The 15,796-nt window shown below is 37.1% G+C and overlaps 1 protein-coding gene across 10 annotated transcripts in view; it reads left to right on the top strand.

Annotated features, from left to right (window-relative positions):
* Nucleotides 1–15,796, top strand: part of NAV3 (neuron navigator 3) — a 508,016-nt gene that overhangs the window by 454,122 nt on the left and 38,098 nt on the right. For 7 of the 10 annotated variants that reach the window (XM_074539691.1, XM_074539692.1, XM_074539693.1 and 4 more), the window contains 5 exons: nt 2,681–2,722; nt 5,050–5,210; nt 7,119–7,307; nt 9,662–9,714; nt 14,697–14,720. In XM_074539691.1, coding sequence (XP_074395792.1) covers nt 2,681–2,722; nt 5,050–5,210; nt 7,119–7,307; nt 9,662–9,714; nt 14,697–14,720 — 469 coding nt within the window. The remainder of the gene's footprint in view (nt 1–2,680; nt 2,723–5,049; nt 5,211–7,118; nt 7,308–9,661; nt 9,715–14,696; nt 14,721–15,796) is intronic. The other 3 variants (XM_026797451.2, XM_074539689.1, XM_074539694.1) reach the window with 1 other exon arrangement.

The following is a 15,796-nucleotide window of genomic DNA, read 5'->3' as shown; positions in this document are numbered from 1 at the left end:
TTTCTTCTGCTTAATCTGAAGGATACAGCAAGGAAGGCATAAAAATGCAGCAATATAGAAATAAACAGTGGTCTGATCAGCAGCAATAGCTGCATTTTAAGATTAGCAGAGTGGAAGTGTTTTTTTACTTACATGACTGGCTTTCTCTAATTTGCTTTAAAAGAATGTGTAGTTTTGAGTGCTAGGAAAGTGCATTGAAATCCACTTAAGCCCTTCAAGACTTTCATTTATTTGAAATTATCATAAATTTATTAATTTATAATTGTGGTTTTAAGTTGTGAAACAGTTCATCACGTATGAGATTTTCTTATATGCCTAGCCTTTTTAGAAACTATTTTGTAAGACCCATATCAGCTTGGCCCAGCCTGTCATGGAGCTCCCTATCTGTTTCTTAGCTTGCAATAATTTGTTTTATTCCTTAGCAGCTGTGAAAGGGTTATATGTAGCTCAAGGATATGCTGTTATGGCCCTTTCCCAAGATAACCTCATCACCAAGGGCAGGTAGGAAAATGGTGAATGTAAGGCTTCCTGTAATTTCCCTCATAAAAGTTATAGTCTGTTTCAGCAGTGTAAAATAAACAAAAGAGAGTGAGATGCAGTGGGCTTGATAACTTCAGCCTATGTCTTCATCTTTTTGCAAGATTGCTTTTTCCACTTTACATAGCAAAGGAAAATATCAGGATTATTATTATATTCTCATCCTCACTTTATATTGCTCTTTGTCCATGTATGCATTGCTTCTTTCAGGAAAGGACTGTCTTTATTATCATGATCAACTCCAGAAATGTGGGGTAAATAAAGTTCTATTTACCAAAAGTCCAGTTTCTGTGGAAGCAATGAACCTAGCTTTTGGTGGATGAATGATTTCAGATATTAAAAAGATAAGGGCAGTTATTGGTCTGAAATAATAGTTATATGAAACTTTGCTTAATGGTTTCATATAGTTATTTAAATCTAGGAGCATCTTTGTAAGCATTATTATTTTAAAAACACACAATGAGCTTTTGCTACACTTACTTTAATGCAGTTGCAATAATTCCATGTTTATGTTGAGGAATACTCATCTCTATTTCATTTGATCATCTGAATTCAAAAGATTTTTGGAAAATCTTATGTTCACTCTTAACCTACTTATATGACTGGCATACCTTTTGGCTTGTGGGTTGGTTTAAAGGAGAACTCACTCCCTTATTTTTAGATAATGTGCTATAGATCACTTTTAAATAAATGTATCTCCAAGTCAAAGTAATATTGGAAAATACATTGTTCATTTGCACTTTTAAGTGTTTGCATAAGAAACTGGTGTTTTGATCATGTTTATTCATCTTGAAATTTAGAGGTGCATAAAGGTAAATGAAGGAACATCAAAGCTGCATGTTTCTCTGTGAAGAAAAAAAAGTAAATCATTCATTCAAATTTATGTTTTGTTTTTGCCAGCCATTCTAGGTCCTGTTAGTTATGTTGGGAGCAAAATGCTGAAAATTCAGTCCTCTGTCTGACATGGGCCATGGGATTACTCCACATGGATCATGATAACTGGACCTGTGCTTAAATACTGATGATTTTCTCTTTCCATTTGCCTTCTCCAAATGCAGAACAAGGCCCTTTATTTAACTAGTAAAATTGTCTCTAAAATTTACTGGTGGTAAAAGTAGTTTGCTTCCATTTGCCCAACCCCTAATAGTAATGCATTGTCCATGCCAGCAGTGTTTTCACTGCCTTTATCTGCTAGGATCAAAGATACATGACAGTAGGACTCCCATCACCCACAGCTCAACAGGAAACACCTTTAATAAGGGTGTTTCTTGGGTAGCAAGGGTCCTAAGTTACTGCTTCTTCAGAGGCGTGATTATGATATGTAATACAGAAGCTTTCAAAAGCCATTTTGCTATTTGACCCATGTGATGACACTAAGCTATGTTCTAAAGGTAGAGAACTTTGCAATACTTACTTGATGATAACTAGTTCAAACCACACCGACCAGAGACCAAGACTTTATGATGAAATGCTGAAATGGCACTTGGAAGGAGGGCTAGTGGGTGCTCTTCCAGTGACGGGGTTTAAATGAGGAAAACTCCATCCATGTGTTTTGGGTATTCAGCCACTCTGACACTTTGTATGCAGGAAAATAGAACATCGCTCTGGTGCCATTTTTCACTGCCCCACCATCACCTTACTATGTGAGCCCCTCAACAACAGAAAGCCAAGTGTCTGAATCTTTAGGACATATTTCTACATGCAGAGCTGTCGTTTGGCTTCTGGCAAGGCCATGCTGCCTCTTAGCAGGTGCCACAGCCTTCATTTCTTTTGGAAATATATTGCCTTATCGTAAGCAACTGTGAAAAATAAAGATTCACACTGTGACCATATGATTCTCACACAGATTGCAGAGCAAAGCTGTAGAAAGGTTAGAAATAGTAAAGAAGCACTTCTTTCTGACTTGGACAGTCTCCAAATTGCTATTGACCCAGCCCAGAGCATGTCTAGATGAAAAATGAATGTGCAGCAGTCCATGTCCTATTGTTCCTTCCAACAAGTAAAGGATTTATCATGAAAGTTATATTAAAAGGCGTTAAATGACCTTCTGTTATTCACACAAACCTAGAGCTTTAAAATTTGTGATTCTGAACAGTCCTGTTTGCTGTATGTCCTTAGGGATTTTTTTTTTTTGTTTTAACAGCATGCAGCTTGACAGAAATACACTACCCAAAAAGGGATTAAGGTATATATATTTTTGCGCATGACTGCTGCTTCTCTTTTTTCCTGTAACCTTTTCTATGCTGCCTTTATTTTTCTTTCTCCTTCTGTTGATCCTGTTTACAACAGAATTCTTGGAATTTCAATTCGAACCATAAAATGTAAATTTTAACAATGGACTTTTTCTTTCCATGTCTGCCTAAGGAATAAATCTTCTTTCAAGATATACCATGGAAAGTAAATGCTATTAGGGATCATTTCCTTATGGAATGAATCTTTAAAAGGCATTGGATCCTAGAGAGCTAAAAGAGGCAGAACAATATATTTATGCAATTCAATAGGTCTAATTATTGAAAACATTATGGAGAAAAACAAGGTTTTAGAGGTGGATCTGACTTTGGACTCATTCAAACATTCATGCAGTTTGAACTGGAGAGCTACTGAAGGGTAGGGATAGAAAATACTAATTTTACTATCCAAGACTATCCAAGGTTTGTAAGTATAAAATGTTTTCTGCTCCATACAGTTTTCTTGGTCCTTATCCAGCAATACAGAGTCCAGCTTTGCTACTAACACTTCACTAAATTCTATCTTCATCACAGAAAACAGAATTTATCTACCCTCTTCTCTCCTCCACGGTGAAAAGAGCAGATTATTAGGTAACTTGGTTAGTCTCACGAGACATGGAAGCCCATCTCCCCAATCCAGGAAGAAGATTTGGCAAGCAAGGATATATGTGCATGCACACAGACACTGCAGCTTTCCAATAACTGTGATTGCACCATTAAATCTCCTGAGTTATGAATAAATATTTGTGAAATTTTAAGATAGTGCTAAACTATTGTCACTATATTGCACCTTCTGATGTTCTGCACTAGCTGTTCCTTAATAAGAATTTAGTCAAATTTTTTATTATTTGGAGAGAATGGAAAAGGTGGAAGACATTAAAGGCATAATGAGGACCCTGCGAGGATACTATGGGATGATCAAAGTTTGTGGCTGTACAGCTGTAATGGTGGCTGAAAGCTGAATTGGAGTGGGAATAGTGCTTACAGGCATATAAAAAAGATCAGCTAGCCCAGGAAAAAAAATCCGTTTGATTTAATGTGCAGAGAAGCCAGTCCAAAACTCACATCCTGATTTCTTGTTTTGCCATCTTTCCAATCTGATAACTACTCAGTAACTTCGTGCTCTACCGCAATTATAGGCAAAGATCATAGCTGTATTTTTGAAAGGAAAAAGAAAGTAAATATTTGATAAGATCAATATGGTTTACTGCTGTAAAATACTGTACAAAACCCCAAGCACAGCACAAGAACTTACATGTTCATTTAATTTTCTCTCTAAGCAGAAACACTTGTGCCTCACAAGCCTGAAGCCAGAATATCAAAAGCCCTTTCTGCTCTACTGTTTTGGGGAACCCTGATAGCTCATGACAGTAGCAAAGGAAGCGTTCATTTCTCAGCAGTATTTTGTCTGAATGAAGCATTTCATTCTGATTTTCAGACATTGCTGAAAACAAATTTCTTGATTAAGACCCACAGTGTCTGCACGTTTTAATGTTTAATCCCTGCCAGAATTGCCCTTCTTCCAGCTCAGCCAAGGCTGGACCAGTGAGTTACCAGTTCTCCCTCTTGGCCCACATGTCACATTGCACTTGTTTTATTGGTTTACCATAGGAAGCAGTTGATTAATTATTTGATTGCCAAACTTCTTCCTTCCAGAGAACTTCTTTCTGCTATTTTTTTATTTTTCCTGTCCCTTTCCCTCCCCTCAGTTTGGGGCAGGACATAATGTCAGGTAGCATTCAGAGCGGCACATCTAGTGCATATGGTCATAAGTATCTGTCGTTACCAATGCAAACTCCTCTTTCAGAGCTGTTGATCTGTTTCACTCCTGTTGTCTAATCAATTGCCCACATGATGTGTGACAGATGTCATTTTGTAAGTGGCTACTAACGTTCCTTGGCTTCTATTCTGCCTATCCCCATCCTAACCATACGGCTTCCAAGCTTTTGCATCAACCTGTACACTTCCTATAGCTTTGAAGTCTTTTTCTGTCAGCTCAGTTGTCTGTCTGTTATAGTTTATCATCCTGTCTCTTCAAAAGAAGGGAATGTTGTTTTGGGGAGGGGAATGAAGAGTAGGGGGTGTTCAAGTCCTGTATGTTTTCAGTGTAACCCAATGGTAAACTGTACCTAGTTAAAATCTCTGGTGATAATCACTTGACTGGACTTGATGTTTTCCTAGGGATTTATTCTGTCTAACTTGTGAAGGGTATTTATGTGACAGCTGTTTCTTTCTAAGGCATCACCTTGTCATTGTCTTGAGCATGCCAGCTGTGGTTTTTCAGGTATGCACCATCATCCCGGCAGACAAGTCAGGAGGAAGGCAAGGAATGGCTGCGCTCCCATTCAACCGGAGGCCTGCAGGACACTGGCAGTCAGTCCCCGCTTGTTTCTCCTTCAGCTATGTCTTCATCTGCAACTGGAAAATATCATTTCTCCAACCTGGGTAAATGCTGTTTCCTTCACTGTTTCTCCCTCTCTTCAATGGAAGCATAAAATTCAGCTGTACATATTTCTTAGTCTGCCAGACTAGGTAGTTTATTTTTAACATCATCACCATATTGTTGTACCTCACTAATGAGGGGAAACTCACAGTGTACTTAATGAAGTGGGTCAAGGTACCACCTATTTTGCATAGAGGAAAAAAAGAAGCACAGATTCTTTATGACTTGACCAAGGACATAAATTTTGAGGGAGAGCTGGAAATTAGCTTCTAGTTCAAAGCTATTCATCTTTTAGGCTTCACAATCAGTAGGATTCGTTCCAGTGATTTTAGTGAATGTCAGAAACTAAACATAGAATTTTTCCTATATCGAGGTTTGCTTTGAGATGGACCTTTTCAATGTGTTTCAGTAACTGGACCTGGCTATAACTGCACTGGGCCCAATCCAAACCTAACCTTGAATGCAATATAGTATTTTTGGGATATGAGTGACATTGCAGTTTTATTTGATTACAAACCAAGTTTTAGATTTGGTTCTTCTGAATATTGTTTCAAATTAATTCAACACAAATTTATTTTTTTATAGTATTATTTCTTTCTTTAATTCTGAGTAAAACCCACTTCTCTCCACAGAACTTGTCACATGCTTAGGTTCACAATGAGTTTTTTATGATTTAGGCCCCTAGTAAGGAATTACTAACTCCTTTGAAGAATTAAGACTTCTATCTCTCTGTCACAGCTTATGGCATCTGTAGGTTACAATCACTCAAAAGAATTTGATCAGACATACACATGTTAGTCTTTACTACATATAGGAAAAGAAGTAAATTTAAGTAAAAAAAAACAAGTAAATTTAAAAGTAAATTTAAATTTACTTTTAAAAATGAAATTGGATCCTCACTAAACAAGCCACTGCTTTGAATTTTCCTCCGGTAGTTTTAGACAGTGTTTTCTGTGTCACAGTTCTAGGCAGTGTTTTTTCACTATATTATTTTCTGTTTACAATAATCTCATTTTCTTTTTGTTCATAGTTCTTGTGTACTCCCAATATAGAGAAATAAGATCATGGGGTTTAAATTTTATTTTTTCATTGTCCTTTGCTTCATTTCAGTTTTCATATCCCTGTGGAATAATTTGCTCTCGCAACACAGCTGTTCTGGTAGTTTTTAACTTAAGACACATCTTGGATGATCTAAACTAAAAGTCCAAATACTGAGGCTGAATTTGGCTGCACAGTTAGGTTTTTCTTCTAGGCATTGCGGTGTGGTCCGGGATAACCATAGCTAGGCTTTCCTTCCTCCTGGTAAAAGAGCTTTGCGAAAGCTTAAAGTAGGTTCATCAATACTGTTCTTGATTTCAACCATGTCTGACTACACCTCTTTATTAGGATGAAATTCAGCTGAGGCCTTTGCGCAAATATTCAACCTATTATAGTGGTAGGTGTGCTCAAAATCAAAATTTTCAAATCAAAGGATTTGATTTGATCAAATCAAAGGATAAATATCTTATATATGCAAATAAACTTTGGCCTTAACAGCAGTCAGTAATAAAGATATATAACTATGAAATACAGATACTGATTCATTAGAAGAGCTGCTTATAAAAGTACTTATGACCTCTTATTCCTTTTTAACTTTTGAATCTCCCCCATTGATTTTCTATGGGCTGCCAAAGGGTATTCAGACACCAGTGTTAGGGTTACCATGTGCTTTACAGGATTATTGTCATCCAGCTCCTTTGAGGCCATCTGTTCCACCTTTTTGTTGAAGCTTTAAGTGTAGGAATAAAAGCTTTCCATTGTCTCAAGAGCATGAAGTCCACCTAACTGTGCTAGTCCTACATTAAAATTTTGTACAGAAGCAAAATTCACTTAATGGAAATGTGCTTCAATAATAAAGCTTTTTATTCCAGTGAGTCCAACCAACCTATCACAGTTTAACCTTCCTGGACCCACCATGATGCGTTCAAACAGCATCCCTGCACAAGACACTTCTTTTGATCTCTACGATGACTCCCAGCTATGTGGCAGTGCCACGTCCTTGGAAGAGAGACCACGAGCAATCAGTCATTCTGGTTCATTCAGGGACAGCATGGAAGAAGGTAAGACTGAGTAACTACTTAAATTGATAAACACGTCCCAAAATAGATGTCTAAAGCACAGTAAAATTTTAAAATATTTCTTCTGCACCCTGCACCACAGAAACTTAAATGATTTTGTGAAGCTTATATTAATCATGTTGAGTTGGACTCACAAGCCTTTCTTATCCTGAAACATGGAAGGTATTATTTTCACCCAGTAAAAAGCAATGCTGTATGTATCTCATACATGTACAAATCCCCTGTTGGAAATTTTGGAGGAAAGGAGGCCATTCGTGGAAAATTATTCTTTTTTCCTCTAAATCTGAAATGTCTGAACGTACCCGACTTCTCTGCTTTCTTAGTCCTACTTCTGTGCTTCCTTTTTTTTTTTTTCCCCCAAACACCAATGCTACTTAACACCTCCTTTGTTTTTTAAATTCCCCACTTTCCTACAGCCTCCTTCAGCAAACACCATGTGAATTTCTTTATTGAAATTCTGCAATTTGAACTGACCTCACTACTTTATGCAGATTATTACTGTCTGCTTTCTTTAACGCTATCTGCAACATCTGGAACTTGGTGAATTTTTTGGGGGGGGGGGGGGTTTGGTCTTTTTTAATCCACAGAGAACCTGGCAACTCCTAATTAAATGCACTGTAACGTTTTCTTCTAACTAACATTTCTGGTAAATCTGATTATTTGCAGAATTCCCATGAGTGCAAAGTCCTTAATTGCTTTAATTAAACAAAAAAGACAACTAAAACCCTGTGCAATTCATTCTATAACAATCATCTTGTTTACTGCTAAGTGATGACAATGTAAATTATCTTTGTAATAGGCAAATTAAAAAAGTCTTGCCTTAGCCCCAGAGGTCACAAGATAAAAGGAAATAAAAAAGTCCTAGGTAAAACAACAGACAAATAATGCTTCTACTTTTTTTGATTCCTTTTACTGTATTTTAGATGATATATCAGGCAGACATCTGGATCTGTAATACTAGCAGCAGGGTGCAGGACAACTCAAGCTGTGAGTTGTCAGCACAGAGAGGATGGCTGACTGCACAGAAGAATATCACATAATTCAAGGACAGAGCTGACTACAGACCCTTTGCTGAGGAACAGAATTATCAAAGGAAACACTGGAAGAATAATAGAGAAAACAAAGCAATTAATGCATAAAAAAAGAGGTGTTAAATGTAGAATTTCAGTAATGGGCCACCAGTGGTTTCGATAAAAGCTTTTTCATTAGTTCTGTTTCATATCCAGCTGGAGTGGATAACTGTGATCAACCTGAGTAAATGAAAGTCAATGCAGCAGCAATAAACAGTTTTCAGCAGTTTATGATCATTAGAGATTAACATGAAATGATGCTCTTAGAAGGTCAGATGTATTTTAGGATAGGAGCTCTGAGGAAGGTTAAAGTGAAACAAGTGAGGTAATACATAGAGCCACGGTGCAGAATGGCGGTTTAGCTCAGACATTTAAACCAGAGACTGAAAATCAACATACTTTGGAAGCCACTCCATTTCAGTGGTCAGTGTTCCATATTTCTGTAAGTAGAAAACTAGGTTTAAAGTCCATTTGGCTAATCCAAGTGTTCTTGTGTCTGTTTGTTGCAGACAGTTAGCTATTAAAGCATCAAACTGTGGCAAAAGATAAATATTTTTTAAAACCCCATCTTGTAAAACAAAAATAAAAAAGGTAATGAAATAAATTATCTTCTTTGAAGTTATATGTGCATATAGCCTTCCTCAGGAGAGTCAGCAGAAGGGGCAATTTTTTTTACAGTTTTAGTCTTCATTTGCCATCTCCAGGTAGGCCAGGAACCCCATTTCTTAAAGTACAGCCCTGCAACATTCACTTAATGCTCTTGAGGCAGACTCCATTGAGGATTAAGGGAAATATGTCACTACCCCTCACAGTTACTCCTCCCCGTGGACTACAACTACACAGGTCAGCCTTTCTGAGGAAAGCTTGGGAGCTCACCCCAAGGAATGTGAACTGCTTTCCAAAGCATAGTATCATAACAGAAATGGTTTTAGGACAGGTGTATAAACAGCTTGATTTCTGGTTTCTCTGAAGAGTGTATTTATCAAGTGATTTCTTGTCAAAGCAACAAAGGAGATGCTTGGTTTGCTGATAATAACACAAAATGTCATTGTCTCACTTACCTGCCCCATACCCAGGAAAATGGTTTTTCTGTATAGGACAGTCTAATTGCAGGGAAATCTATCAATAGCTATTCTATACTGATAGCTCATAATTGTTCTTTGTGGAAAATTGGTTCTCATTTTAAAAATTTGTTTACTTATTGAGCTACATGTTGGAAGTTTTATGCTTTCAGCAATATTTCATGTTATTTTCCTTTTCTTAAAGTACATGGGTCCTCATTATCACTTGTCTCCAGCACATCCTCTCTCTACTCTACGGTGAGTATTGATATTTTAGAAAAAAATTCTGCCTGCTTCTGTTCTTGTTCATTGTTTGTGAAAATTTCAATACTTTGAGATCCAGGAGAATTACAATTTTACTGCAATAAAGTAGGAATGTTTGGTTTCAGCTTTGTACTACTGCATACTATTTTAGAAAACGTTATTTTCACCTTTTTATGTGAATTGTTTATTAATGTTTAAAATCATTTAGTATACATTTTGAAAGCTAAAAACAACATGAAAGTCTAAGAGTGTCTCTCTTATGGGGATCCTTATGCTTTTGTAGTTGACCATTTTGAATCATTTTTCTTACAGTCAGCTAGTGCATAATTTAGAAAATTACTTCTCTCCTGGTCTTGTTTGAGGTAAACTTCTTGAAAGCCACAAGATTGCATTAGAGTAAGGGAGATGTAATTTGGAATTTAAGTGTCTACTGATTTTGCTTGCAAGTAGCAGCATTTAATTGTTATTTTAAAAGAGGAGAGTAACTTTCTAAAACTTTAATCTTCATTAGTTAGATTAATTAGGCTGAGTAATATCTGTTTCTATCTCCAGAAGTTGTTTTGTAATTGATTTTTTCCTTCTATTATATTTTTTTGTTTGGTTGGTTCTTTTTTTTTAATCTTATGGGGGATTTTTTTTGTATATTCTGCATCATTTATTGCTTTGGTTGTTCTACTAACAAGAAATGATCCATAGGGATGTTTGGACATTCCCTTGCTGATACACAGCGGTTGCTTTGCAGCCTCCTCACTAACACAACTAGATGCTGCAGGAACCCCTTTTCACAGGAGAGCAGCCCACTTACCTGCTTTATCCCATGCATTCATCAATAGTGTGTGTCCTCTCCATATGTCCAGCTGTTGAGTGGTGTCAGCTGACATTCCAGAGAGGGCCTCCCCTACCCAGAGCCAGTTCTTGCCTAGGAATACCAAGCTCCTGCAGTTTGATGATTTGTAGCACGTGGTGGCTCTGTCTCAATGCTAAACTCACGTTAGTTTGGGAAGTGTATTGTATCCATGCACAATGGTGCCTCTCTTAGCTCTGTTTAACCATAAAAAGGTTCTTTCAAGGGCATGTCTAAAACATTAAGTACACATGCCTTAGGTTTTTACAGGCCTTAAACTGCAAGTTGCAAATCGTTCCAGTCCAGACCAGTCCTGAATTATGTGGAAGCAGGAGAGGGTAGGTGAAGGTGGGAGGTGTAGAATGTATATACAGGCTGGCTACATGTGAGGCATGACTTACAGTCAGAGTTAAGCTTCTCACTGATGTTTTGGTGGTTGAAAAAACCTTTCAAACTATTTCCTTGTCTATGAGACCCTACTATCAGTTTGCATGGGAAGGTGTGTCAAAAATTATAATTCAAGCTTTCATGCCAAAGTTTAGAAGAATGTTATGAAACTGATAGATGAAAAAAATCAAGCTGTAAAGTGACACAGGATGCTTTCAGCAGTAAGTGAGTAACTCTGAAATATCTGTGTTCTGATATTGTGTAATGTAGCAAGAATTTACTAAACTTACTATTTATATAACCTTTTCTACTTCAACAGAATATCTTGGAAATATTAACTAAACCCCATGATATTAAAGAGTGGTATTTTCCCTGCAAAATAAACTTTAAACTGTTTACCCAGGTTCATACTATAAATATCTTCTGACTGTGAATTCACATTGCAGCTGAGCCCCACTCCTTAAGTAATGGATTATATAGGCAAGATAATGTAAGCTGCAGAAAAATTTGAAAAGGACCAGAAATAAATTGGTGTAAATAATTACTAGCATTGACTTTTAGCAAAGATTTTTGATCTGAATTTCTTCTGCTTGAACCCTCTTTGAAAAGGGTTTAAACTTTTCGGCAATTAATCAAAAGATGATGCATAAGTGGAGTAGGAGCCTGCAAAGTTTAACACTCAGTATCACATCAGCTGAGTGAAGAGAGCAATGGGATAGCTTCACATGGTTATCTCAATTAAATGTATTTCTTAGATTTATCAAGCATTGTCTTAAGCCTTAGTACTAGTGTTTTCTGTGACCTAATCATTGAGAAATTCAATCAAAGTACTAAATGAAGATGAAGACCTTCATGTATAATTACCAGAGGATAGTTGAAAACAAGTTATTCTCTGAAGATTGTTTCATTGGGAATTAGAATATGAGATTCAGAAGAGACATTTCATTATTTTCTGCCATTGAATAAGTCCAATGCCACAGAAGTTCTGCATTCACTACTCTTTTTTGTAAACACTGTTTTGCGGAGAAAAGAAGAAACCTCACAACTTGTAAAAGTTGTAAAGCCCGGTATGCTTTATTACGACGCGCGCCGGACGCAAGACTCCCCAAAAGGGCATGCGTACCCCTGAAGATTTCAGACCTCCTTTTATCCCCCTTCCAAATGCATATGCATACAGTTTCACAATAAGTTCATACATATTCATCTTGCATGACACTTAGCACTAATTCTTCTTTATCGGAGGAATTCCTAGGTCGGGGGCAGATTGACCTCGTGGTTTTTCTGTTTTTCTTTCTCTGTCTCCTTGCTGTCTCTGGAACGTGGCCTCTCCTTCAGCTTTAGCTCCACAGACCCTTCACCTCTCCCAGACACTTCACCTAGTTCAGGATGGATCCTTACTCTGTCTCAACATTGGCTTTCTTCTTGACTTGCATTTGGTTCTCAGGACTTAACTTGCATAGACTGGAAATCGAGCTTGTAGTGATATGCATGTACAGAGACCTCCATTTTGTTTCACAGAAAAATATACCTTGTGAGCAGACATAGTAAACTGATTCAGTTTTGGCAGTGAATTCATTTAGCCCTGTGAGTAATTGAAAAAATTATGGTAGGTTGTCTCCATTTGCAATCTCCTCCTGCTCAGTAGGTGAAACACTTAAATTTTCCCCTATTTAGTTAATTGCCAATTTCCTGCACCGGCTCTCAGCATTAGCTACACTCTGACTCCCTAGGCCTCATTGATTGTGCTAGGCCGTGCTCAGAGGAGTTCTATAAGGACATGTCATTTGTACCTTAATGTTCTAAGACTTCAAAGAAAGAAAAATAATCCTTGCAAGGATGGGATGCTTGCATATAATGCAGAAGTAGAGTGAGAAAAAGAATTTTTTTTTTCCTTTTAGAGCGTATTGGAAAAATGGCTGAGTTATGGGTTACAATGGTGTTAGCACAAACTTAAGTAAAAACTACTGAGATGCGTTTGGTTATCAGTATCTACTTCTTTAAGCTGGTCCAAAATCCTGGTCTTTCGCAATCATTTACTTCCTTCACTGCTCATAAAATCTGACTTGTGAGAGCCACCTCTCTGAACTCAGGGAGAGGCAACACTTCCTTGTGCATTGAAGGAGTTGTCTGGTAAGGACATGTAGCAATGTCTTCATCTTCAGGTTTGGTGCTCCAAGGACAAGGACCATGTCTCCACATGGCAGTTCTAGGAAAAAGTTACCAACCCTAATTTTTTGCTTTTGTTGTCATAGAAGAAATCATAAGAGGACATCATCACCTCAATCTCTTTGTGACCCTACATGTACTGCTTGTTTGATGTAACAATAATGGGAATAGAATATAATTTTTTTTCTGTAGGCAAATCTTCTTTTTGTAAATATTCATAAGAAGGTTAGTGTGTCACATCAGTGATGAGAAAAAAAAATCATTATACTAAATTAGCCTCACCTAGTGATGTGTCAGGTATTGAAGTAGTTTCAGCCAAAAGCATTTCTAAGTGTTGCCAGGGTAAATATCATAGCATCACAGTCTGTTTAGTGACTGCTAACAGATAAGCATGTATGGAAAGGGGCATTTTCCAGAAGTCTTCTCCCCTTATGCAAGGTAAAGCAAAAAAACCATTTCTGTTATGAATCATTAAAATCCTGACAACAAAATTAATGCCTAATATAGGCTCAAATTCAGCCATACTGATTTTCTCCACCAAGTATAAGACAGACAGTCCTATGCCAGAGAACTTTTGAAGGGCCCTTACCTTGGGTTTTCATAGGGTTTTTAATGTTATTTAGAGATAATTGCTTACCTACATTTTCCTTCTACTGTTTACTATTCTCTTCCAGATAATGTAGACTGCTTCTCTGAGCGTGGGCCACTTCAGACCATGGGGTGGATTAATTTCCAGTTCATTAACTGATTCTTATTTTATGTTATGAAAGGGTTCCTTTCTTGTTGTATGCCATTCTTTTCCATTAGAATCCCACTGAAGCAAGATTTATCTGTCTGCCAAATGTCTCCTGAATAGGACTGATCCAAAGCTTAGAAACTGAATGACTTTCAAAGGTTTGCATTGCAGTGGTTTCGTTTCTTAGCTTGTTGAAAAAGGCTGCTGAATAAAAAGTTTCAATATATGACACAATAAATTAAAATACGGAAAATACCTAAATTATTAAATATTAGCAAGTTTAATTTAAAACTTCAACATGCCTTGATAGCCTTTAATATTTTGGTCAGTACTCTGTATGGACAAAATTACATTAAGATGCAAGTTCCTCTCCCCTTTCCCAATGAGAAGTGCTGTCAACTTCTCTTATCAGAAATTACATAGTATCATATTAAGGACATGTCTTGGTATGCAGTGAAGCAAATTTAAATCCAGGAGCCCTAATAATCATTGCAGCATAAATGTTTTCTTTTGAATCAGACTAAGGCACATGCAGTGAGAGCATAGTAAATTTTTGTTTGTATCTTAGAAATGTAGCTCCAGTTTCTGCAGTTCTGGTCCTGCTATCCATTTCTCCACCATTTCATTTTGTCCGTATGCTGGCAAGCTCTTTGGGGTTTCAGCTGGAACTTTGCCAAGCCTGTTGAAAATAGTTCCATTTATTGTTTTTACTGGATACCTTCTTTTAATGTAATGGATGCGTGCAGCTATTCATTTCACTTCAGTGTGGCTGGCTTTTATGTTCTATTACCAGAATTATGTTGCACACTGATTCTAAGCCATTTCTTCTTTGTTTTCCTCCAGGCAGAAGAAAAGGCACATTCAGAGGTACTAACTTTTCTTCCTTTTTTTACTTCTGTATTGCTTACATTATTTTTTAGTTTATTGTTTACCTGCTTTGGCTAAACTGCATAGTTGGTGGGGAAAATACACCCTGTGTCTTTGCATTGCCTTTTGAGAAGTATTGGTGGAAACCTGGTGCAGCTTTTAGTTAACTAGAAGGTGTTTTCTCAGCATTGTGCTGAAGAAAGTCTCCTGGCTGTCATTCTGAAAAGATGAAAAGAATCAGTAAGAACTGGGTGTTGAGTGGAGGAGTTAAGATAGGTCTGATTTCAGACTTAATTCCACTCTGTGCAGGATCTAAGGAATTGTGCAATTCAAGGTAAGGTGCTACCTTTCAGGAGGAAAAATACTTCAAATGATCTCTTTGAACTTCTCTCCCTCACATTTTGAATTATATTAAATTTCTGAAACTGACCACTTTGATGGATTTCAGAGCAATGCAGATTGATTTCAGATATAAATCAAATTTGACATGGAAAATAGCTTCTTTCTCCTCACAATGTATAAAAATGGGTGACAAGCCTGGGTCAGCAGCTGGATACAATTACAGCCTTTCTCAAAATGAAGTCCTGATTGTATTAAAAGGGCACCAAAGAGTAGCTGCAATAAAATACAGCACCAAGGGGTGCATTTCCACTTCACAGAGCTGCATGCCTTCCAATTCCTGCATTTATGCGGCTCCTATTTTTACTATTCTAATCAAAGAAAAAGTCAACAAAAAGATATTTTGAGGACATTGAACAAATAAACATATCCTTCCCTCCTTGCTGCAGTATATTTCAATATAATTTTGTCTAAGCTCACATCTCTTTAAGTTAAAAAGAGATAAAGAGTCATGTTATAACTCAGTAGTTTAAATTCCAGTTCCTCATTTTATTGCCTTTTCTGTAGGTCTGAATATAGAAAATAAACATTTCTTTCCTGTATATTTCTACATGATGTTTTCTCAATATCTGGGTCTGCTTGAGATGCTCTTACAGGAGATGTTGGACAGCACTTCATGAGACCAACCCTTGTGATTTGCAAGAGCATGATGAAACTGTAGCTTAAGCTGGAATGCC

The sequence above is a fragment of the Zonotrichia albicollis genome, chromosome 4 (assembly GCF_047830755.1).
Source record: "Zonotrichia albicollis isolate bZonAlb1 chromosome 4, bZonAlb1.hap1, whole genome shotgun sequence".
NCBI lineage: Eukaryota > Metazoa > Chordata > Aves > Passeriformes > Passerellidae > Zonotrichia > Zonotrichia albicollis.
Note: the sequence above shows the minus strand (reverse complement) of the source record. Positions and strands in the feature narration are given on the sequence as shown.